Raw genomic sequence first — 23753 nt, 5'->3', positions numbered from 1 at the left:
CTGAAGGACCCTTGCAGGTCACGGAGTACATCGTCCAGTTCCTGTTGCCTCTGAGGACCGCAAGGCCAGCTTTCGAGGGTGCGGTTAAGAACCCAGCCCCGCCCTGCCCCGCTGCGCCCACCGCGCCCGCCGTCTCCAGTCCCGGCTCTGCCCCTCCACCCCCACCCACCCTGTGTCCTGGAGCCGCCCTGCAGTCGTCCACGTGCCGTCAGGCGAACTCGGCGGCCAGCCCTGCCGGCTCGGTGACGCCACGGGGCCCGGGTCCTCGACGCCTGCGCCGCTCATATAAAGGCCGACGCCGCGCCGCGCTGTTGTTAAGTGGCCTTGTTTCCCACCTTCTTCTGTTGTGTCTGCGGACTGCTCCGCTTTCGTCAGCCTCCGGCCCGCTCTCTTCTTGAGACCGAGCACGGTGAGTAGTCGCCGACAGAGCTGAAGAGGCGGTGGCGCCGCTGGTTGCTAGCTAATGGTCGCACTGTTGCGGCTTCGGTCCGCCTGAGGCGGGAGGTACCTGGGCCTGGCCTTCCCTCAGGCCCGAGGCAGCCCGTTTCAGACGCCGTTCTCCCATTCTGCTCCTCCACTCGGCGAGGCCTCTTTCGGCCGCGCGTCTTCACGAAGCCCCATGGGCGGCCGGGAGAAGGTGCGAGCCGAGCCCGGGATTGGGCCTTGTCTCCTTGGGACGAGCATCAGCCGGCGCGGAGCTCCGCTGCAAGGCCCAGGCTGCGACCCGAGACCTCCCTTGGTGTTGAGCTTGCCGGCCTCGGGGACTCCTGGTGGGGATGGCGGCGGGGTTTTTAATGGAGGTCCCATGGCTGTCGTGAGCGTTGGTGTGTGTTTGTGTTTTGGTGTCTGAGGGAGCGTGGCGGTGATGGTCTGGGAGCGTTGGTCCTTTCTTTCCTCTGTCTCTGGCGTCACTAGTCACCGATTCTTTCGCCAGCTGAGCAAATAGTCGCCAGCTGCTTTTGAATATTTCTGTTAATTTGTCACAGCCTGCAGTTGGTAAAACAACTTGTAATAGCAGGTACTGTAGTCATGGGGTGTGACTTTGAGGAACCCTAACTCTGTAAAACTTAAGGTGTCTGGCTTTTAAAAAGAGGTAGAACGTTCACCTGATTTGGTTCACTTTTTAATGGAGACTAGGTCATGAATTTTTTTTTTAAATCTAGCGTCGCAATAGGAGGTGTCTTTGTTGTAGAGCAATGCAGACTTACCCCCTCTGCCCAATGAAAGGTGTCAGAATTTCGGGTCACTTAAAACATTTTCTTCCCCTTATGATGTTGTTAGAACCCACATCATGCCAGTCATGGAGAGTGATTTAAATTCTAACTACAGGAGCCTGACCTGTGGTGGCGCAGTGGATAAAGCGTCAACCTGGAAACACTGAGGTTGCCGGTTCAAAACCCTGGCTTGCCTGGTCAAGGCACATATGGGAGTTGATGCTTCCTGCTCCTCCCCCTTCTCTCTCTCTCTCTCTCTCTCTCTCTCTCTCTCTCTCTCTCCCCACTCTTTAAAATGAATAAAAAAAAAATTAAAAAAAAAAAATAAATTCTAACTACAGGAGCCTAAAGAACTGAAGGAATGGTCTTGGAAGCATGTCAGAGCAAAATTTAATCCATTATTATCTAAAAATTTTGCACCGAATTCCAATTGTATAACACTAAAAAAAGTTCTCTTTGAATATTAAGTTTAGGATTACAAAATACATCGAATTACAGATGAGCTGATTGACTCCCTGCTATTTAATAAGACCTCAACTCCCTTAAGAGTAATCTAATACACGAATTTGACTATGACTAAGCAGATCTTGCTATTTATTGAGTTATTTTAAAGAAATATGAAATAGTCACTTTGCTTAAAAGTAATTTTATCAATTGCATTGCCGGACTTGTGATTCTATGTTTATTCTAGTACTATGGAACATAAAAAGAACATAGAATATTTTGTAATTAAAAGTTGCACTCACATTCAAATACTTCTTTTGGAGATACCTTTTGTTACTGCCTTGTCACAGGGAAGGTCCTCTGCCCTGGGCTCTCTGCATTATTGGCAAGTGCAGAGCAACATTGAGAAGCAGACATATTTGTGAACTGAAAAGTGAAATTTGATTCTTTACAACCCTGGGTCAGTGATGGCAGGATATTTCAGTGCTTGGTTTTAAAACATACCCTTACCTTTTTGCTTCAATTTTTCCTATTGTTTGGGGTTTGGAGATAATTGTCTGGAAAAAGCTGCATGAATATTTTAACATTTAAATGAGTCGTAAGTCTTTAAACCTAAAATTGTTGCAATGGATGTTTTAAATGCCAAATTCTCCACTTTCAAGTTAATAGTGACATCACAATATTATGAGTTTCTCAGAAGCATGGGACCTTTAAAAATCTATACTCGAAATTGGAAGAGGTCTTGAGTTAATATTTATAGTGAGGTATTGCTGCCCTTCCCTCCCTTCCCTAAACCCTCTCTCCCCACGAGAAGATTGCTAAGAAATTGCTGGTTTAGAATGTTTAATTTTAAAGGTTTGTTTTTTGGGGTTTTTTTTTGCCAGAGTTCAGTCACATCCTTTTGCTTAATTAACTTGTATGTATGAGGTATTTTTTTTCCTGACTCATAATTAATCTGAGTTAATAAGTTTTTTGAAGCAAGTAATAGGTTATACTGTGAGGATTTTGGCAAAAGATCTCAAACTTGGACACTCAGTAATAAACGATAAAAAGAACTCTGCAGTTTCAGTTTCTTATTTGGCTTAGGGAATTAGATTGACATCTGCCCATCCTTAGATTTTTTTTTTTTTTTTTTTTTTTTTTTTTCTTTACAGGGACAGAGAGAGAGTCAGAGAGAGGGATAGATAGGGACAGACAGACAGGAACAGAGAGAGATGAGAAGCATCAATCATCAGTTTTTCGTTGCGACACCTTAGTTGTTCATTGATTGCTTTCTCATATGTGCCTTGACTGCGGGCTTTCAGCAGACCGAATAACCCCTTGCTCGAGCCAGCGACCCTGGGTCCAAGCTGGTGAGATTTTGCTCAAGCCAGGTGAGCCCGTGCTCAAGCTGGTGAACTCGGGGTCTTGAACCTGGGTCCTTCCACATCCCAGTCTGACACTCTATCCACTGCGCCACCGCCTGGTCAGGCCATCCTTAGATCTTTGATTGTTACGTGATCATGCATAAATATGTCCTGATCCACTCTTTGGGTCTGAACTCATTTTTTCACTGGTAAGTCTCACTAGGGGAAAACTATCTTATTTAAATAAGTTTGCATCAAAAGTATGGCATATAGGCCTGACCTGTGGTGGCGCAGTGGGATAAGGCGTCGACCTGGAACACTGAGGTTGCCGGTTTGAAACCCTGGGCTTGCCTGGTCAAGGCACATATGGGAGTTGATGCTTCCTGCTCCTCCCCTTTCTCTCCCTCTCTCTCTCTCTTTCTCTCTCCCCTCTCTCTAAAAATCAATAAATAAAATATTTTTTAAAAAAAGATTAAAAAAAAAAAAGTATGGCATATAACTTAAGTTTATATGCCAGTAATGAGTTCAGTAGGGCAGACCTTAAAAGCTTCTGATCCTATGATTTATACTTTGAAAAAATTTTGTATGAACACTTGTGTGTTAGCCTGTGATTGTCCACTCAGAGTTTTATAGGGCTATAAACTACAGGTCCTTAGGATTTTATAGTTAATAAAGTATAGAGGGTTTGTTTGTAACAGACTGTAGTTGATGAAATGTTTTATAGAACTAATATCTCTTATATTTCAAATTTAATATAATGCATTTTTTTTAGATGCCCTCAATTAAATTGCAGAGTTCTGATGGAGAGATATTTGAAGTCGATGTTGAAATTGCTAAACAGTCTGTGACTATCAAGACCATGTTAGAAGGTAAGTTTATTTAAAAACTTGGATCCAGGGGAAAGGGGGGAAAATAAGTGGTTTGAAATAACCTGTGAATATCGAATTTATACAAGTAACAATCTGTCAAAGGGCTCAAGAGTATGAAGGGGTCAAGTTTACATTTTTTTTACATTTAAATTATTAACTATGTTTTTCTGATACAGGTCGTCCTTTCTGCATTGTCTGAATTAATGGGGTTTGTTTTTCCTTAATAAATAAATAAGACCATAAGCTAACGTTGAAATGTCCAATTTCTGTTTTAAGTAAATTTAGGTTCAGTTTCTAATGACAAAAAATTAAAGCCTTTGAAAAAGATCCCTTCTATGAGGTAACTAAATAGAGCGCCTTGTTTCAACAGAGGGAGTAAACTGAGTAGATTGTAAACTGAGCAGACCACAGACCATCAGCTTTTTTTTTTTTACTATTTGTTTTTTTTCTTTTGTCTTTTTTGTCATTCCTTTGAAACTGCTGCAAAGTATCTGTGCAGCACAGCAAAGAAGAAATAACAGGTTCTGAAACATTTTGAAACTTACTAGTTAGGGTAGATCTCTTCTTAGTATTACCAGTGGGCTAGATTTGTATGGAGACATACAAATCTGTATACAAATCAGTTTCTAGAGTTGGTGAACAAAAACTTAGTAAAGATGTTCTTTAGTTCTTAAACATCAAATGTATCTATGTAGGGAAGATCTGTGGCTTTTAGATACTTAAAGTGAAGAGAAGTTATGTGCCAAGCATTAGCCGTATTCTAGTGCAGTGGTCCGCAAACCGCAGCTCACGAGCCACATGCGTCTCTTTGGCCCCTTCAGTGCAGCTCTCTGGTCAGCTTAGGAGTACCCTAATTAAGTTGATAATGTACCTATCTATATAGTTTAAGTTTAAAAAATTTGGCTTTCATCAATCGTACCATTGTTATTTGGCTCTGTTGACTAATGAGTTTGCCGACTATTGTTCTAGTGAAAAGAGGGTAAGTGAGAAATGGTCTTTGCCTTTGAAGGATTTTTAAACCAGGGAGGGAGGCAGACACCAAACAAGTCAAATTGTTACGTGGCATAATTAATAAAGTTGTGTGCCAAGGGATGGTATGGGACTAACTTGGCTGATGCTATTCTTCAGACTTGTGGAGAGACTCCAGTGTGTAGTCCTAGTGGGATATTTCATATCTAGTATAAATAGGATGTTTGGGAGATCATTCTGAGGTAGAATGTGTTAGAGAAAAGTAAAATCGAAGTTTTTTAGTTGGTTTGTTTTTTGTTTTTTTTTTTGGGTGGGCCATAGTCTTTAATTTAGCTTGCACCCGGCGGGCAAGTAAAAACATACACACTGGGCTCCAAAACCCAGTCACATTCAGTGCTCACAAAGCCACTGACTTATCCGAGTTTCCTAGAATCAAAGGTTTCTAGCTCACCAGACTTATTCACCTCTGTTCCCCGTCTCCTTCCTTATCCCAAATACAAACTCTACACAAACTGGCATCTCACTCAGCACTCCACCATCTTGGCTGCTTCTCCTGGCCTCCTCCACATGGCCTTTCTCTGCTCTCCTCTGCTCTCTCTTCTAATGATAATCTCAGGAACCAAGAGCCAAGTCCCGTTCTGCCCCCATTTTATAGTGTAGCTTCACAACCTTTAATCCAATATACAAAATAGGGTAGTCTCTAATACAAAATCACCTCTGAGGCATGATTGGATTGTACCACCCCACATCAAAAAGGGTGAGAAAGGCTTAATCCCAAAACCAAGCCCCAGGCTACAACAGTTCTTAACATACATTAATATCACCTGGGCAACGGCCTCTTTAACAAAGTGAGCATAATACATTTATCTGCCCAACATAGGTCCATGCCCTCTGCCCCCTATTTAGGTCCATGCCCTTTGTCCCCATATAGGTCCAGGTCTCTTCCCCCCCATGTAGGTCCAGGTCTCTGCCTCCCATGTAGGTTCAGGTCTCTGCCCACAATGTAGGTCCATTTTTAAAATCCAATTAAAAAAAAAATAAAAAATATACTTACCTAGTGCTGCAGCCGCTGCCGCGCTGTGGACCCGGCACCTCGGTCTTCAGTCTGTCAGGCCTAGATACGCACGTCGCGCGCTACAACGTCGCGACGTGATCATCTAGGTAGGACAGTGAGCACCGAGCGCAATACAGGAAAGACAGTTCCTTTATAGCGGCGGGCGCATTATTTCAATTGTAAGCGCCAGAGCGCTTACAATTGAAATGAATCAGGGAACCAGCTGAATCCCCGTAAGTGCGACGGGGGCCGGGTAAAAGGCCGTCATGGGCCGCATACGGCCCGCGGGCCATAGTTTGGGGACCCCTGGTCTAGTGACTAGTCTGTACTGAGGCCATGCCGTGTTAGAGAAGAAGATTAATTTCTTCAGTTTGAGGTCTGAGAGACCAAGTTTGGTGAAGATTTTTATGAGACATCCTAGAGGTGTCTGGTCGGAAGGCTTAGACTGAAGAGCCCATAGTGAAGACGGGAGCAAGAGGGGGCGTCCCCGCCTTTTGTCACTGTCCCAAGAGGAGAGAATCTCCATGTGGGGGAGTCGTCCCTGATAGAGGTCGTCACCACCTGTCAGGGAGCTCCGAGGACGAGAAGTCCGAGAGAGTGGAGAGGTTTGGCTAGGCGCCTAGTCTTCCGTGCAGTCCACTGAGACTGAAAGTCAAACCCCTCAAAACGTGAGGCGTGTCAGAGAAAACCGTCTGACCAGAAAGGGGTGTTTTTAGAGAGAAATTTAGAGGCCAACCGGGGAAGGGGAAGGGAGAAACTCCTTACCTTCTGGTCCAGCAGGGGTTCAGGACAGGGTTAGACTGCCGGCCAATCAGCCCACAATTTCACGTCCAAACAGAATCAAGGAGTAAGCCCGGGACGAGCTGCCGCTGCCCATTGCTTCCCTGGTTGTAAGTTTGAATGGCAAAGAGGGATCGTCCAGGCAGTTAGTACCCTGTCCCGGGTTTCGGCACCAAATGTTGGAATCCATGGGAGTCCGAAAGACCAGAGTCACAGGCTTTATTGAAAGGAAGAAAGGAACCCTGCCAGGCACTTCTCCCAGGGTAGAAAAGCCATAGTTGGGGGTTTTTGGAGTGGGGTGAGATTGTGATATATAGTTGGTAGAGCTGAAGAACGGGATTGAGAGGAATGAAAGGAAAATGGCTTTGAGCTTGAACGTGTTATGTGTGTTTGAAATTCCTTCAGTAATCTTGGTAACAATTTATAGGCAGTTAAGTGTGTAGATCTTGGTGTCTGAGTTGTAGGCTTCTGGAGATAAGCAGACTTACTTTGTATGGTGGGTTATGAGAGTATATGAGACTATCTGTGTGAGTAAATGAGGTTGGCAGGAGTATAGAAGTCAGAAGTGGAGGCCCTGGCCGGTTGGCTCAGTGCTAGAGCGTCGGCCTGGTGTGCAGGAGTCCTGGGTTCAATTCCTGGCCAGGGCACACAGGAGAAGTGCCCATCTGCTTCATTCCTCCCCCTCTCCTTCCTCTCTGCCTCTCTCTTCCCCTCCCACAGCCAAGGCTCCATTGGAGCAGAGTTGGCCCAGGCGCTGAGGATGGCTCTATGGCCTCTGCCTCAGGCGCTAGAATGGCTCTGGTTGCAACAGAGCAACGCCCCAGATGGGTGGAGCATCGCCCCTAGTGGGCATGCTGGGTGGATCCCGGTCATGCGTATGTGGGAGTCTGTCTGACTGCCTCCCCGTTTCCAACTTCGGAAAAATACAAACAAACAAAAAAAAGTAGTCAGAAGTGGAGAATCAGCAAAAAAATAGGATTTGTGGAAACCAAAGTAAGTGGGTAGCATTTTGAGGTGACCAGAATGATTAGTTGATTCCTATCTGTAGACTGGTCACTTAGGACTTCACAATTAATAAGTTAGAGGACTTCTAACAGCAGGTATTATGTGTGGTAGAGGCAGAAGCTGAATTGCAGAGGGTGTGTCTTCAGTTTTCTTAGAATGTGACTTCTGCTTGCTAGTAAGCTGAATATATAATTATTTTTTGTCATTGATACCAATCATGTGGCACTTACATTCCCATATCCTGGTAACTTACATAGATCATTTCCATTAAGTTGTAAATCCCTTGGTACATCCCATAGTCACTGTTCATCAAGTACCTATTGATGTTTGTTGTTATTTATGCATTCATTGGTTTATTCCTGTATGGTTCCCTGACACAGGATGGAACCACAACCTTGGCCTATTCCCACAAGGCTCTAACCAGCTACCTGGCCAGGGAGATTTTCTGTATCTTGAGTCTATCTCATTCATTTGTTGAATGTCTCCCACTTCTTTTTTTTTTTTTTAACAGGCAAAGAGAGTCAGAGAGAGGGACAGACAGGAATGGAGAGATGAGAAGCATCAATCATTAGTTTTTCGTTGCGCATTGCGACACCTTAGTTGTTCATTGATTGCTTTCTCATATGTGCCTTGACCATGGGCCTTCAGCAGGCCGAGTAACCCCTTGCTCGAGTCAGCAACCTTGGGTCCAAGCTGGTAAACTTTTGCTCAAACCAGATGAGCCCGCGCTCAAGCTGGTGACCTTGGGGTCTCGAACGTGGGTCCTCTGCATCCCAGTCAGACGCTCTATCCACTGCGCCACCTCCTGGTCAGGCCACCAAGTACCTATTGAATGAAGAACTATGGTATGGTCACTAATAAAAGAGTATGAAAGCCATCCAAGTGTCCCTAAAGGCAGGTGAATAAAGCTTTATCTAGAAAATATAGAAACTGATACCACAGTTGCTGCTTGAATACTTGCTTTGGCAATGAAAGTTTTTTTTATTTCATCATTGTTGGTGCCTGGCACACTAATCTGTCTTGTGCAGCTTCAAGGAATTGTTTGCCAGTGTGAAAACATAGGGCTCTTTGAAGGTTTTTCACACTAACTTTGATCACTGAATCAAGTGGAATGATAGCAACAGTTAAATAATTTTTTTCCTCCATAGCATTTGGCTCTTACAGTGGTTTATATAGAATTCTAGGCTTGTGAGGACTAGAGTCGATAGAGTTCAGTGACTTAATGCTTTCCTTGTTTTGCATCTGTAGTGTTTCTAGTTATGGGCTTTTTGTGACTTAGGAAACAAAAATAAAACCTTCTAATCACAGGACAATCAGAAGTGAAAATCTTGGCTTGGATACATGTGGATTGACTGATTTGTTCAAGTACAGGGTGTGGTATCAGGATACAGGTGTCTTTCAGGAGTCCTTGAAACTAAATATCTTAAAGAAATGACTATTGCTACTTGTACATTCAGTCTAAAAGCAAAAAATTTTGCAAATCCTTAGTTTAAATGCTAGAGAAGGAATTCTTTACAACCTTAAGTCCCTTATTTTTAATGTGACGTAACTCTTCTTCCAAAGGACATTGGATTTAAACAAGATGGTCTTTTATATTATTTTCTCTAAATCTTAATTTCCCAAACACAAGTATTTTACATATTAAAACTTTTTTTTTCTTCCCTTTGACTAAAACTATTTTATATTAGTTCAGGAATAGAGTATGTGGCTTGATCCAAATTGGGTTATTATCATTTTACAGTTTTACTCAGGGCAGAGATGGGATCAGGGAAAGACATTGGTGGGAAGAAGGAGCAGGGAGATGAATAACTCTAACCCATTTAGGAAAATAAGATACTTTTTGAATCTGTACTCCACTGGGACTACTTGTTAAGCTCAGTTACCTCCATATTATATCAAGTGCATCATCTGTTTCATTTCTCATCTAGACTTATTGACAGCATTTGACGGTTGATCATTCTCTTCTGCATTTGGCTTCCAGGATACTGTACTTACTAGTACCTCTCCCATAGCCTTCTATCTCCCTGTCTTTAAAGCCTGAAGTTCTTCAGGGCATACTTAATCATTGTACCTCTTCGCTGCATCTCTACTGATTGATTCCCTTGGTCAGCTCATCCAGTTTCATAGTGTTATAAGCCATCTGTACACTAATTCCCACGCTTACCTACAGTTAAGATCTCTTTTTTTGATTTTTAGACTTGCATATTTTAACCTCTTGGTCTACCCTTACATATCTAATTAATATCTCAAACCTATGAAAGTAAGAGTTTTTTTTAAAAGATTGTTTTTATTGGTTTTAAAGAGGGGGGAAGAGAGAGAGAAAGGCAGGGGTGGGGGGCATCAATTCATAGTTGCTTCTCAAATGTGCTGTGACCAGGCAAGCCTGGGGTTTCCAACCAGTGACTTCAGCATTCCAGGTTGATGCCCTCACCACTGCGCCACCACAGGTCAGGCTGAAAGTAGTGTTCTTGATTCTCTGCCCTTCAGAATCACAGTTCTTGACACCCTTTCCCATATCAATTAATGGCAATTCATCATGTCTTAAACCTTAGTCTTCTCTGACTCCTTTTACATTCTATTTCGCATCTGTTGGCAAGCTCTATTGCCTCTACCTTCAAAATACATACTAAATTACACCATTTCTTCTTCCGTGGCTATAAATCTTGTTTAAGCCACCACTTTGTGCCATATTGCTTGCCCCATAATTGGTTTCCCTCTTTTCCCTCAGCTCTCCGTGGTCTCTTTCCAATACAGTAGCCAAAATGCAGAAGGCCCTATTTCTATCAGTCCCCTATTCATACATCTCATCTGTTCCTTTCATCCTTGCCAGCCCTGCTCTAGCAACACTAGATACCTTAGTGTTTTTAGAACATGCCAGACTCTCCCCTTAGAAGGCCTTTGCATTTGCCATTTCCTTTCTGTAGGTGTTCTCTCCTCCTTTAAAGTTATAATAAAATGATATCTTCTCTGTGAGATATCCTGATCTACTCTAAAATTGCAATAATTCCTCCTGTCTGGTATTCATTGCTGCCTCTCAACTGCCTAGGACAGCACCTGGATATATCAGGGAGTCAAATGTTTGGTTCAACACTGGCCATGTCAGCATAAATGATACTCTGGTACACCAGTATAGTACTGTAGTAATTTTTTTATATATAGAGAGAGAGGGATAGACAGGGACAGACAGACGGGAACGGAGATGAGAAGCATCAATCATTAGTTTTTCTATTTTTTTTCCTTTTTCTTTTTTTTTCCTGAAGTTTGAAACGGGGAGGCAGTCAGACAGACTCCCGCATGCTCCCGACCGGGATCCACCCAGCATGCCCACCAGGGGGCGATGCTGTGCCTATCTGGGGCGTTGCTCTGTTGCAACCAGAGCCATCCTCAGCGCCTGGGCCAACTTTGCTACAACGGAACCTTGGCTGAGGGAGGGGAAGAGAGAACAGAGAGGAAGGAGAGGGGGAGGGGTGGAGAAGCAGATGGGCCCTTCTCCCGTGTGCCTTGGCCTGGAATCGAACCCGGGACTCCTGCACGCCAGGACAATGCTCTACCACTGAGCCAACTGGCCAGGGCCAATCATTAGTTTTTCATTGCACGTTGCGACACCTTAGTTGTTCATTGATTGCTTTCTTATATGTGCCTTGACCGCGGGCCTTCAGCAGATCGAGTAACCCCTTTCTCGAGCCAGCGACCTTGGGTCCAAGCTGGTGAGCTTTTGCTCAAACCAGATGAGCCCGCACTCAAACTGGCGACCTCGGGGTCTCAAACCTGGGTCCTCCGCATCTCAGTCCGATGCTCTATCCACTGCGCCACCACCTGGTCAGGCTACTGTAGTAGTTTTTGGCCTCTAATCTTGGTATGTGCTACTATGAAATAACTTTTCTTTGGCAGCTTTTCTTAGTCTTCTAGAAACCAAAGGACAGACCCATTTGGTTTGAAAAATATATAGAACCTTTAAGTAACATGAATTTTTATGTTAAGTTTTATCTGTGGACTTTGCCAACCATTTTGTGCTTTTACTTTTATTTGTTTAAATTGTTTTTTATTAGAGGAAGGGAGAGAGACATGCACAGAATCCTTTGGCTTCACCTAGTTGCAGGGATAGAACCTGCAACCTTATCCCATCTAGGCAACACTGCAGAGCACTGCAGTTATCCCCTCAGCTTTTAGTTTTATTACTATTTATTTTATGTTGAATTTAGTCTGGGCTGTAAGTTTTTGTTTCTCTAGTTTCTTCTGGGATATCTTTCTTCTGTGCAACTTCCTCTTTTGTACCAACCATTTTGAGAGTCTGGAAGTTAGACCTTTTTATAAGAGCTTATAAATTCAAAATTATAGGTAATGTGTGCAAGATGTATGACCTTGAAACTGAATCACTCAACCCAAATTCTCATTAACTTCCCTAGACATAATATTTTTAACAGTTCCTTATGTATCCTTATGGAGATATTTTAAATATAAATATATTCTCATTTTTTATCCAGGTAACGTATCTTTTTTTATTAAGTGAGAGGAGGGGGGAATAGAGAGACAGACCCCCACATGTGCCCCTACCAGGATCCACCTGACAACCTCCATCTGGGACTGATGCTCGAATCAGTGGAGCTATCCCTCAGCACCTGAGGCCAATGCTCAGACCAGCTGAGCCACTGGCTGCAAGAGGGAAAGAGAGAGAAGGGAGAGAGGAAGAGGAAGAGAAGTAGATGGACGTTTCTCACGTGTGCCCTGGCTGGAGATCAAACCTGACTTCTGCGCACCGGGCCGGCACTATCCGTTGAGCAAGCTGGCCAGGGCCACGTGTATCTTTTTATTCCTTGTTTTTAAAACTTGAAATTATACCAGAATGTATGAAGCTGCCTGCCTTGTTTTTGTCAGTGGCTGCATAATTTATTGTGTGTGTTATGTGAGGTTCTGTTACTTGTTTTATTTTTATAAATGCAGTCCATCTGGAAAGAGTAGTATTTAGAGGAAAGATAAGGGTTTGGCTTTATTTAAATGGCTGCCCAGTCATCCCAGTCACACTTACTAAGTCATTTTCCTCCTACTTAAGAATTCTTTATAATCCTTTATTTGTCACAGCATTTTAGTTTTGGGTGGTTCATGGACTTCTTGTTAGGAACCACCAATTTTATTTTATTTCTTATGTTTATTTACTGATTTTTAGCCAGAGAAGAAGGGGAGAGAGAGATAGGAACATCAACCTGTTTCTGTATGTTCCCTAACTGGGGATCAAACCGGCAACCTCTGCACTTCACATGATGCTCTTACTTACTGAGTTATCTGGCCAGGGCAGAACAACCAATTTTAAATGCTGTTACAGGAACTGTTCTTATCAGACAAGTTGTCACACAGGTTACTTCGAGAAATAGCCTGGTTTGGTATAAATGTTATAGTGAAATTAGGAAATAATGGCACTCTTCTGGTTTTGTTAGATTTGGGAATGGATGATGAAGGCGATGATGATCCAGTTCCTCTACCAAATGTTAATGCAGCAATATTAAAAAAGGTAAGCTAGCAAACTACACACTTGTATATTTTTTTCATTTTTCTTTTCTCATTTCACAATATTTTGGTGATCTTTCTATATTGATACTGAGATAGCTTTCTTTTATAAAAAAGAAAACCATGGTATGACTCTCTAAATATTTATTTTAGTTTATTTAACCAGGCCTTGTGAATATTTGAGCTGCCTAGCCTTTTCATTAACACATATTTTTTATTTATTTTTTTGTGGTAGAGACAGTCAGAGAGAGGGACAGACAGACAGGAAGGGAGAGGGATGAGAAATATCAATTCTTCATTGTGGTTCCTTAGTTGTCCATTGATTGATTTCTCATATGTGCCTTGAGCGGGGGAGGCTACAGCAGACCGAGTGACCCCTTGCTCAAGCCAGCGACCTTGGGCTCAAGCTGGTGAGCCTTGCTCAAGCCCAATGAGCCCGCGCTCAAGCTGGCGACCTCAGGGTCTTGTACCCAGGGTTCCGCGTCCCAGTCTGACGCTCTATATCCACTGCACCACCGCTGGGTCAGGCTTAACACATTTAAATTACTTAAATATAACAGTATTATGATTAGCAAATTTTTGTATTGTTTGTCCATTGAATGGGTATGCCTCAAAAGGAGCTTGAGAATAAAAGATTCACTTTTGTTTTTGTTTTTGTTTTCTCGGTTGATAATCTTACTTTGTGTCCAAGCATAAATGGCTATTCACATTGAATAGGAATTTAGTGTTTCAGGGCACATAGCTCTGTAACAGAGCCAAAATTGTATTCTTACCTGCAAAAAACAGCAGCCAGTTTCCACATGGGGGAGAGAAACTAGCAAGGATTAGAAAAGTGAATGGTTTACTCCAGTCAGCCCCTTTCTAAGGGATTTTTTTCAAGTGAGAGAAAGGGAGACAGTGAGACAGACTCCCGTATGTACCCCAAACATAATCTACTCAGCAACCTCATCTGGGGCCAGTGCTTGAGTACCAAGCTATTCTTAGTGCTTGAGGCTGATGCACTGCAGTGGAGCTATCTTCGGCGCCTGGGGCCATGCTTGAACTAATTGAGCCACTGGCTGTGGGAGGGAAAGAGGGGGAGAGAAGGGGGAGAAGGAAAAAGAAAGAAGCAGATGGTCGCTACTCCAGACTTCCCTGACCCAGAATTGAACCCAGGACGTTCATATGCCAGGCCAATGATCTATCCACTGATCCACTGGCCAGGGCCTCTTAAAGGATTTTTTTAAAGGTCACTAATCATGTGCAGTGTCCTCTTATGCTTTCTCTTGACCCTGGTGCAAGATGTAGTTAGTACATTTTGTATGTTTCCATACTTTTACCTCAATTGGCTATTAAATTGGCTTTTTAGTTGCCCTAGACTGGTTAAAAAGTGATTCTTCTCTAAGCTTGAATATTTTTACATATGTTTTTGTCATTTATATTTTCTACATTGTCTATTTTCCTTTGCTCACCTTTCTAATGGGCATTTAAAAAATGGTGATAGCCTGACCAGGTGGTGGTGCAGTGGATAGAGAGTATTGGACTGGAACACAGAGGATCCAGGCTTGAAACCCTGAGGTTGCCGGCTTGAGCACGGGCTCATCTGACTTGAGCCCAAACGTAGCTGGCTTAAAGCCCAAGGTCGCTGGCTTGACCAAGGGTTCACTCACTCTGCTGTAGCTGTCCAGTCAAGGCACATACAAGAAAGCAATCAATGAACAACTAAGGAGCTGCAGTGAAGAATTGATGCTTCTCATCTCTCTCCCTATCTGTCCCTCTCTCTGTCACAAAAAAAAGTGATAAAATACATAACCTAAAGTTTATAAAATTTTTTTAGGTGAACAATTCAGTGGCATAAAGTACATTAACATTGTTATACAATCATCACCTTTAACCAGCTCCAAAACTGAATATGTTCTAGACATCTTTTCTTCATCCAAAACTGAAACAATTTCTCTATTCTGTCCTCCCTTCAAGCCCCTTGTAACCACTATTCTATTTTCTATCTCTGAATTAGACTATTCTGGGCACCTCATATAAATGGGATTATATAATATTTGTTCTTTTGTGTCTGGTTTATATTATGTTTTCAAGGTTCATTTTATAGTCTGGTGGGCTTTTTATAGGAGTTATTTATATAGAGTTTCTGTCTGTGTTATGTCAATTCATAGTATTTTGTGGCTTAGAAGCTTTATATTTTATTTAGTTAGATCTCCTTTCTGGCTCCTGTGTATTGTCTTGCAATTAACATTTTATTTTATACTAATGTAAAATGCTTCTAAAAGGAACTTTTAGGTATTGGGGAAAACATGCCACATAAGAAATATGTCAGATGGAAAAGCACTAGATAATAAGTGGGTTGGTATTTGAAAATAAAGATAGGAAATGCCTTACTGAGAAGATGATCTTTGAACAAAGATTAACAGTGTGGGGGAAAAGAATTCTGGACAGTGGGAGTAAGTGCATTGACTATTGACTATATGACAAGAGCATGCCCTACTTTTGAGGTGGCTAGAGCATAGTGAACAAGCAAAGAGGTAGTGTAGAGATCAGAGCTGATGGGCTGGGGGACATAGGGCCACTTTTGAGGATAAGATTTTTTTAAACTTATTTGCATTATTACTTGTGAATATTTAAACTTAAGTGTATTAAGTAATCACATGATCCAAAAACTAAAAATACATGATAAAATCTTGTCTCTTATCTGACCAAAACCTCCGTAAGTAATGATCAACAGTAATTTTTTACATATCCTTTAAATATTTTTTTTTTTTGTATTTTTCTGAAGTAAGAAGCGGGGAGGCAGAAAGATAGACTCCCGCATGTGCCTGACCAGGATCCACCCTGCATGCCCACTAGGGGGTGATGCTTTGCGCATCTGGGGTGTTGCTCCAGTTGCAATGGAGCCATTCAAGGGCCTAAGGCAGAGGCCATGGAGCCATCCTCAGTGCCTGGGCCAACTTCGCTCCAATGGAGCCTTGGCTGCGGGAGGGGAAGAGAGGGGGGGAAGAGAGAGAGAGAGAAGGGAAGGGAGAAGGGGAAGGGTGGAAAAGCAGATTGGCGCTTCTCCTGTATGCCCTGACCAGGAATTAAACCTGGGACTTCCACACACCAGGCCAACGCTTTACCACTGAGCCAACCAGCCAAGGCCCCTTTAAAGAATTTTTTAATGCCTACATAAGTAAGTACTAATTTCTGTTTTTGTTATACAACTAGACTTCTTAAAAGCTATTATTTATTTCATTAAAGCACCTTATGCATGGTTTTTCCTTCTAGAAATACCTCTTTCCCTTTTTTGCATCCTGGCAGTATAATTTCTTGGCTCTGCCAATTTTTTTCCACCAGTGTTATGCTATGAAATAATTTTTGTAATGATGCAGCATTTTGGTGCTACACTTTATTTTTTTTATTTATTGGTTTTAGACAGCAAGGGAAAGAGGGACAGAGAGAGAAAAAAACAGGAATGTGCCCTGGTGCGGATTGAACCAACAACCTCTACACTTTGGGACAATGCTGTATTCACTGTGCCACAAACCAGGGCTCACTATTCAGATTTTTTTGTGAATGACCTGTTCATATCTTTATTTATTTGTAGTGTTTACTCTGCAGCAAGTAAAGCAAGGATGTATTGGCCGGACAGGAATACACTCAGAAGGGACTACTCTCTTTGCAGAACTTGGGACAGTGAAACAAGGGCCTAGGATAAAAGAAGCAACAGGAGAGAGCCTAGGCGGGCCTACTTTGGTTCTCTAGAAATATGGGAAAGAAATGAGCCCACTAAAAAGTCAGAAAAATGGGGGCCTTGGAGATAGGTTCAGGGGTTATCTCAGGATGAGCAACCACCACCCATTGCTTCCCTCTTTGCAAGTCTCATGGGGACCCTTAGAGCTTAGGGGAAACTGAGAGGCAAGGAACATGTGCTGTGGGCAGGTTGGCAGGGAAAAGAGGAGTGAAAGGCAGAAAGCACGGGGATGCTTCAAGGAAGGAGAGAGCACTCTGTAGTGATTTTTAAGATTTTGTATTCTAGGGTAATTCATTGCTGGTTGTACATGTTGGAGGTATTTTCCAGTCCTTATCCTTTGTGACTTTATTTTTATTTATTCATTCATTCATGAGTGAGTGAGACAGAGACAGGAAGGGAGAAAGATGGGAAGCATCCACTTGTAGTTGTGGCACTTTAGTTGTTCATTGCTTTCTCATGCCGCAACTTGGAGGTTTCAAACCTGGGTCCTCAGCATTCCAGGTTGACGATCTAGCCACTGTGCCACTCACTGCCTGGTCAGGCATGTCCTGTGTGACTTTATATATTTTTTTGCATAGAGGATTTTTTATGTGGTCAAGGATAGTAATCTGTCTGCAGATTTATTGTTACCTAAGATCTTCCACCTTTTTAAAGTTGTGAAGATTACTCAAGGTTCATTTTTGCTTTTCAAGCTTGGCTACTAACTTTATTATCAAGTCAACTTCTAGGTAGTTCTTAGCCCAGTATAGAAATAACCTTGCCCAGCAGTGGAATGATGACCTTGTGACAAAATGCCACAGAGGAACAAATTTATGTTTCTGTTGTAGGTCATTCAGTGGTGCACTCACCACAAGGATGATCCTCCTCCTCCTGAGGATGATGAGAACAAAGAAAAGCGAACAGATGATATTCCTGTATGGGACCAAGAATTCCTGAAAGTTGACCAAGGAACACTTTTTGAACTTATTCTGGTATGTTTTTAATGAATAAAATAAAATTAATCTCTAATTCAGAGCCTTTAGCAGTTCTTACAGAGTTAAATTTGTTAAATTAATTGATACTGAATTTTATGACTGAATTCAAATCTACATATCAATAATCACATTAAATGTAAATGGTCTAAACAGTACAATTAAAGGGTAGAGATTGTCACATTGGGTTAAAACGTAAGGCTCAGCTATGCTGTCTAAAAAAACAAATATAAAGACACCTTAGGTTGAAAGTGGGAAGGGGGAGATATATATTATGCTAACATTAATCAAAAGGAAACTAGAGTAACTGTGTTCTGGACAAAGAATATTACCAGGATTAAAGAGGGTCGTTGTACAATGATAATGGAATCAGTCTATTATTGAGGGCATAACAATTCTAAAACATTTATCTGCCTAAATGCAGAACTTCCAAAAAGTTAAAACCAGTAGACCTCAAAGGATAATAGACAAATCTACAATCATAGTTGGATATTTCCATGCCTGTTTCTAAATAATTGGTAAAACAATAGAGAAATTAGTAAGGATATAGAAGACTTGAATAACACTGTTGATAAACTTGTCCTAATTGACATTATAGAATATTACATCTAAAGACAGCAGAATACATACTACAAGTAGTCCCCTGGGTTACGAACAAGATAGGTTTGAAAATGTTTAAGTATTTATGTGCACAGAAAGGTAAAAATAAATATATGTTAAAGACAAACATCTGAGTTGCATTTAATACGTAAATATACCTGTTTCAAATTACAAATTCAACTTAACAAGCCTACAGAACATAGTCTTGTTCATAACTGAGGGATTGCTTGTATGTATTTATCATCAAGGTAGACATGTTCTGAGCCATAAAATAGTCTCAAATTTGGAAGAATTAAAGTCACACAACTTGTGTGTTCTGATCACAGTGGAATTAAATTAGAATTCAGTAACAGAACGCTATCTGGAAAATCTGCAACTATTTGAAAATTAACGTACTTTTCAGTAACCCATGAGTCAAAGAAGAAATCAAAAGGAAAATTAGAAAGTATTTTGAACTGAATGGAAATGAAACACAACGTGTGAAAATCTGTGAGGTGCAGCTGTTGTATTACAGGGAAATTGATAGCATTAAAACACCTACATTGGAAAAGAAGTCTCAGATCAGTAATCTAAACTTTTTACCTTAAGAAACTAGCAAAAGATGAAATTATCTCAAAGAAAAAGGAAATGTTTTCTATTGTGCAGAAATCAATAGAAAATGGGAAAACAGTAGAGAAAATCAAAGAAACCAAAAGCTGATTCTTTTAGAAAATCAAGAAAATATAATGCTATGCCTGACTATATTTGAATTCTTTAAATGTTTTGTCAAGATTTGATGTGGATGCCTGACCTGTGGTGGCGCAGTGGATAAAGCGTCGACCTGGAAATGCTGAGGTCGCCGGTTCGAAACCCTGGGCTTGCCTGGTCAAGGCACATATGGGAGTTGATGCTTCCAGCTCCTCTCTCCCTTCTCTCTCTCTGTCTCTCCTTCCCCCCCCCCTCTCTCCCCACTCTGAAATGAATAATAATAAAAAAAGTACTGGTGGGAAAAAAAAAAGATTTGATGTGGCTCTTGTGTGTGCGGTTAACATTTGAGGTAGTTTGTAGTGTATGTAGTTTACTGGAGGCAGCACCAGGTTACACAGTTGAAGGGGATGTACAAATAATCTTTCACAAAACTTGTCTGTCTTACTGTTTTCCACTTAATTTCCTAAATTTAACTAGCATTTTAATCTTAATTAGATCCACTAAGTTTGGATTTAGTTTAAAATATTAAATATACTTTAATGAAAATAACAATCACTTTACAGGCTGCAAACTATTTAGACATCAAAGGTTTGCTTGATGTTACATGCAAGACTGTTGCCAACATGATCAAGGGGAAAACTCCTGAGGAGATTCGCAAGACCTTCAATATCAAAAATGACTTTACTGAGGAAGAGGAAGCCCAGGTAGGTAGTCCACAATTTGTTCTTGATCACATGCTTTTTAAAAGAGAATCATAAAACCCATAACATGCCAGGAAAAGAAGTGTCTGTATCAAGGAGTCTTGACTTTTATTTGAGGGATGATAGGTTCCTTCTGTGTCCTAAAATGAGTAGAAGTACTTGAATGACACTGCTTTTTTATAAATAGAAGAACAGTTACTTTTCAACCAAACGTGCTCTTTGATACTTACTCCTTAGCAGTTACTAATACCAGTTTTTGCACCTGGGACCTTACATATAAGCCATAAGCGACTTCAGAAAAGCAGGCCCCTAGTGTTGGTTGGATACTAGGTTACTTTAGAGAAGCTTAGTGAATGATGAAGAAATGAATAGATCAGAATGATTTTGGTGACATAGCTACAAGGTGAAATAAGGTGAATAGAGTTATTTGAATTTGCTGCATTAGCTCTGGTGACTGAAGCTCTAATTGTCCATTACCTTTGCTTTTTTGATAACTTCAGCAGGGCAGAATAAAAACCTAAGGAGGAAAAGAAGGGTGACTAGGAAGTTTACTGTTAACCTGGTGTTTCTCCAGTTTTTTATCCGTTTTTTTCTGACCCATCTCACAGATTATTTGGTAGTATTAAGAAAAATTACTTAAGTTAAAGTACGTCCTTATATCCATCTCTTCTAGGTACGCAAAGAGAACCAGTGGTGTGAAGAAAAGTGAAATGTTGTGCCTGACACTGTAACACTGTAAGGATTGTTCCAAATACTAGTTGCACTGCTCTGTTTATAATTGTTAATATTAGACAAACAGTAGACAAATGCAGCAGCAAATCCATTGTATTAGCAGAATATTGTCTTCATTGCATGTGTAGTTTGGGTACAGATTCCAAACCTATGGCTGAGTTTCTTCCAGTATGATCAAAAGTTTTTTTCTTTGCTCTGAATAAAACTGAATTGTGGGTTCTCTATAGAAAGTGGCATTTTGGGCTTTCCCTCTTTGTAAAGTGATTTCTGCCTAGTTTTTTTTTCAATTAACTTTATTTAGTTTAGTGACCTCATAAAAGTTGGCATTGTAAATAAAAACTTGTAAAAGTTTTCTGAAATAGAAATAACAATATATTATCTTTATTCATGAATTGGAAGCTGGAAAAAGGGCTACTTTAAGTAAATGTTCTGAGTTGTGGTTATTAGGATTTCTTCCAGCTTCCTGGAATCAAGGAGTACCACTGGTATTGATTAGCTCATATGTAGCAGGGCTCCCTTAATTGGATCTGAGGACTTGTTTTTTGCATTTTTAATCTTTTCAGCTTTGCATATGTTGGCTAGAGACTCAGTTTGTGGTTTTGGGGGAATATAACTAGGTAGTTGTTAGGTCTTCAATGACAAAAGACAACCCTTGTGGTATGTCATCTTTTTATAACAGTGATCTCATATGAAGAAAACTATTCACACTACTTGCATGTGAAAAATTTTAACCTTTAACGTTAAAACGTGTGGCAAAACCCAGAAAACATCCATTATGAATGCAAGATACTTTCAATAAAAAGTAAGTTGCATAGTAGGTAGTAAGTAATTTGTTTTTGTGTACTTAAATGAGTCTCTTCACTTAGTATATTACATGAGTTAAATGTATGTACTGTTGTTTAGCTGGAAAAGACTTATAAGCAGCCCTGGCTCACTATAGGCTGCTTACATAACAGTAAGAGTTCTGATGGACTTTTGTCTCTTCTAATGTCATTGAAGGGTTGGTGGAGCCAGTGTTTCAGTTTTTTGGGTTTTTTTTTTTTTTTTAGAGACAGGAAGTGGGAGAGGGAGGAGAGAGATGAGAAGTACTAACTCATAGTTGTTTTACTTTAGTTATTTATTGATTGCTTCTCATATGTGCCTTGATGGGGTGGGGGTGGGGTGGCCCAGCTGAGCCAGTGACCCCTTGCTCAAGCCAGCAAGCTAGTGACCCTGGAATCATGTCGATGATCCTGTATTCAAGCCAATGAGCCTGAGCTTGTTGCACTCGCCGGGTAAAACAAACACTGGAGACGTTTGGAGAGTTTCAGACAAAGTTTTATGGCCAAGAGAAAAAGAAAAAACAAACAAACCTGCGCAGGGGTGAGCTCAGGTGGCAGTCACCAGAGTCACATCGAGCGCCTACAGTCTAGGGGTTTTTATAGCGTAGCAAGCAAGCGGTTCATACAGAAGCTGATGTGGCTGTTAATCATTAGCTAGGGAGGTTGTGCGCAGTTACAGGGGCGGTATTACTCAGTGGAGAATTTCAAACATAAACTTCTGATAAGGGTCTCTGACTCAATGCAGGATGTTGCTGAACTCTTTGTTCTCAGCGTCACAGGGACCTTGGCAGCCCCAGCATGTCAGTACTCCCTGAATCTAACAAGCTCAAGCTAGCAACTTCAGGGTTTTAAACTGGCAACCTCTGCCTCCCAGGTTGACACTGTATCCACTGTACCACCACTGGTCAGGCAGTTTCAGTTCTTAAGTGGTGTAGTCAGTCACACAAAACTGCATTGGCATTGTTACCTTCTAACCCCTGCAGCAGAATGAGGTTTTCCTGATCATTTGATATGGCTCACAAATTTTTCCTTTCTTCCTGTTTCCTTTTTTCTTCCTTTCCCATCATCTGTATTCACATGTAGCCTTATTGTACATGTTTACTTCATGTTTTCTCTGAGCTCTTCTTGCTTAGATTATTGACAGCAGTTTGCCTCTACTTCACCTCTTATCTGCCCCAAATCACTTTATTTAATATAGTCCCATATGCTATATCGCATGACTCCCCATTTGTTGACTGTACCAGAGCTAGCAGACTGCAGCCTGTGTGTGGGTGAAATCCAGCTCACAGCCTGTTTTGCAGTCTGTGCGTTAAAAATTATTTTTACATTTTTAAAAGGATTGTTTAAAAATATACACAGAGACTGTACCTGACCAAAAGCCTAATATGTATACTTTCTGGCCTTTTACCCAAAAAAAATTGCCAACCCCTAGACTACTGCTGCTGGATCCTTGATTCCCTTTACTCTCAGGAAGTAAGCTTGTTTTCTATTCTGGTTTTTGTGGGTAAGGTAGCAGAGTTCATACTGGCTGTAGTGTCTCATCTGCTAATTCCCACTATAATGGTCAACTCTTACAAAAATCTTAACCACCCCAAGTATATCCTAGCAATATCATGATAAATGTAAACCTTTACTGAAAGTCCAAGATATTAGCATATATTATGTTTAATTTGGAAACTAAGCATCAGCTTCTAGGAAACACAAGCCTATTACTTTTTTTTTTTTTTTTTTTTTTTTAGAGAGACAGGAATGGGGAGATGAGAAGCATCAATCATTAGTTTTTTGTTGTGTATTCTGACACCTTAGTTGTTCATTGATTGCCTTCTCATATGTGCCTTGACCGCGGGCCTTCAGCAGACCGAGTAACTTCTTGCTCAAGCCAGCGACCTTGGGTCCAAGCTGGTGAGCTTCTGCTCAAACCAGATGAGCCCATGCTCAAGCTGGTGACCTGGGGGTCTCAAACCTGGGTTCTCGGCATCCCAGTCTGATGCTCTATCCACTGCGCCACCACCTGGTCAGGCACTATTAGTTCTTGATCTGTGTAATCCTCCAAAATTGTTAGAATTATAGGACTAAATAATTTCACTGTAAAGGACACTGGGAGCTTTCTGATAAGATTGAGTAGACAGCCCAGGCCAGATAGCTCGGTTGGTAAGAGCATTGTCCTGAAGAACAGAGGTTGTGGGTTTGATCCCTAGTCAGGATACATACAGGAACAGATTGATGTTTCTATCTCTCTCTCAAACCAGTAAACATTAAAAAAGGGGGGGGGGATTGAGTGGACAATGTAATACTTTAAATTTTTGTTCTCTTTCTGACTTTGTGTTGACTATGGCC

The 23753-nt window shown here is 41.4% G+C and overlaps 1 protein-coding gene across 1 annotated transcript; it reads left to right on the top strand.

The window, feature by feature from the left end:
- The first annotated feature begins 245 nt into the window (after positions 1–245).
- SKP1 (S-phase kinase associated protein 1) lies at positions 246–21412 on the top strand. The gene is made up of 6 exons (XM_066272470.1): positions 246–409; positions 3777–3873; positions 13114–13187; positions 17732–17875; positions 19726–19866; positions 20537–21412. The coding sequence occupies exons 2-6, from the start codon at positions 3777–3779 to the stop codon at positions 20570–20572; spliced, it is 492 nt and encodes a 163-aa protein (XP_066128567.1). The 5' UTR covers positions 246–409; the 3' UTR covers positions 20573–21412.
- Positions 21413–23753: the final 2341 nt, after the last annotated feature.

This window comes from Saccopteryx bilineata, chromosome 4, assembly GCF_036850765.1.
Source record: "Saccopteryx bilineata isolate mSacBil1 chromosome 4, mSacBil1_pri_phased_curated, whole genome shotgun sequence".
NCBI lineage: Eukaryota > Metazoa > Chordata > Mammalia > Chiroptera > Emballonuridae > Saccopteryx > Saccopteryx bilineata.
This window is presented reverse-complemented; position numbering and strand designations above follow the sequence as displayed.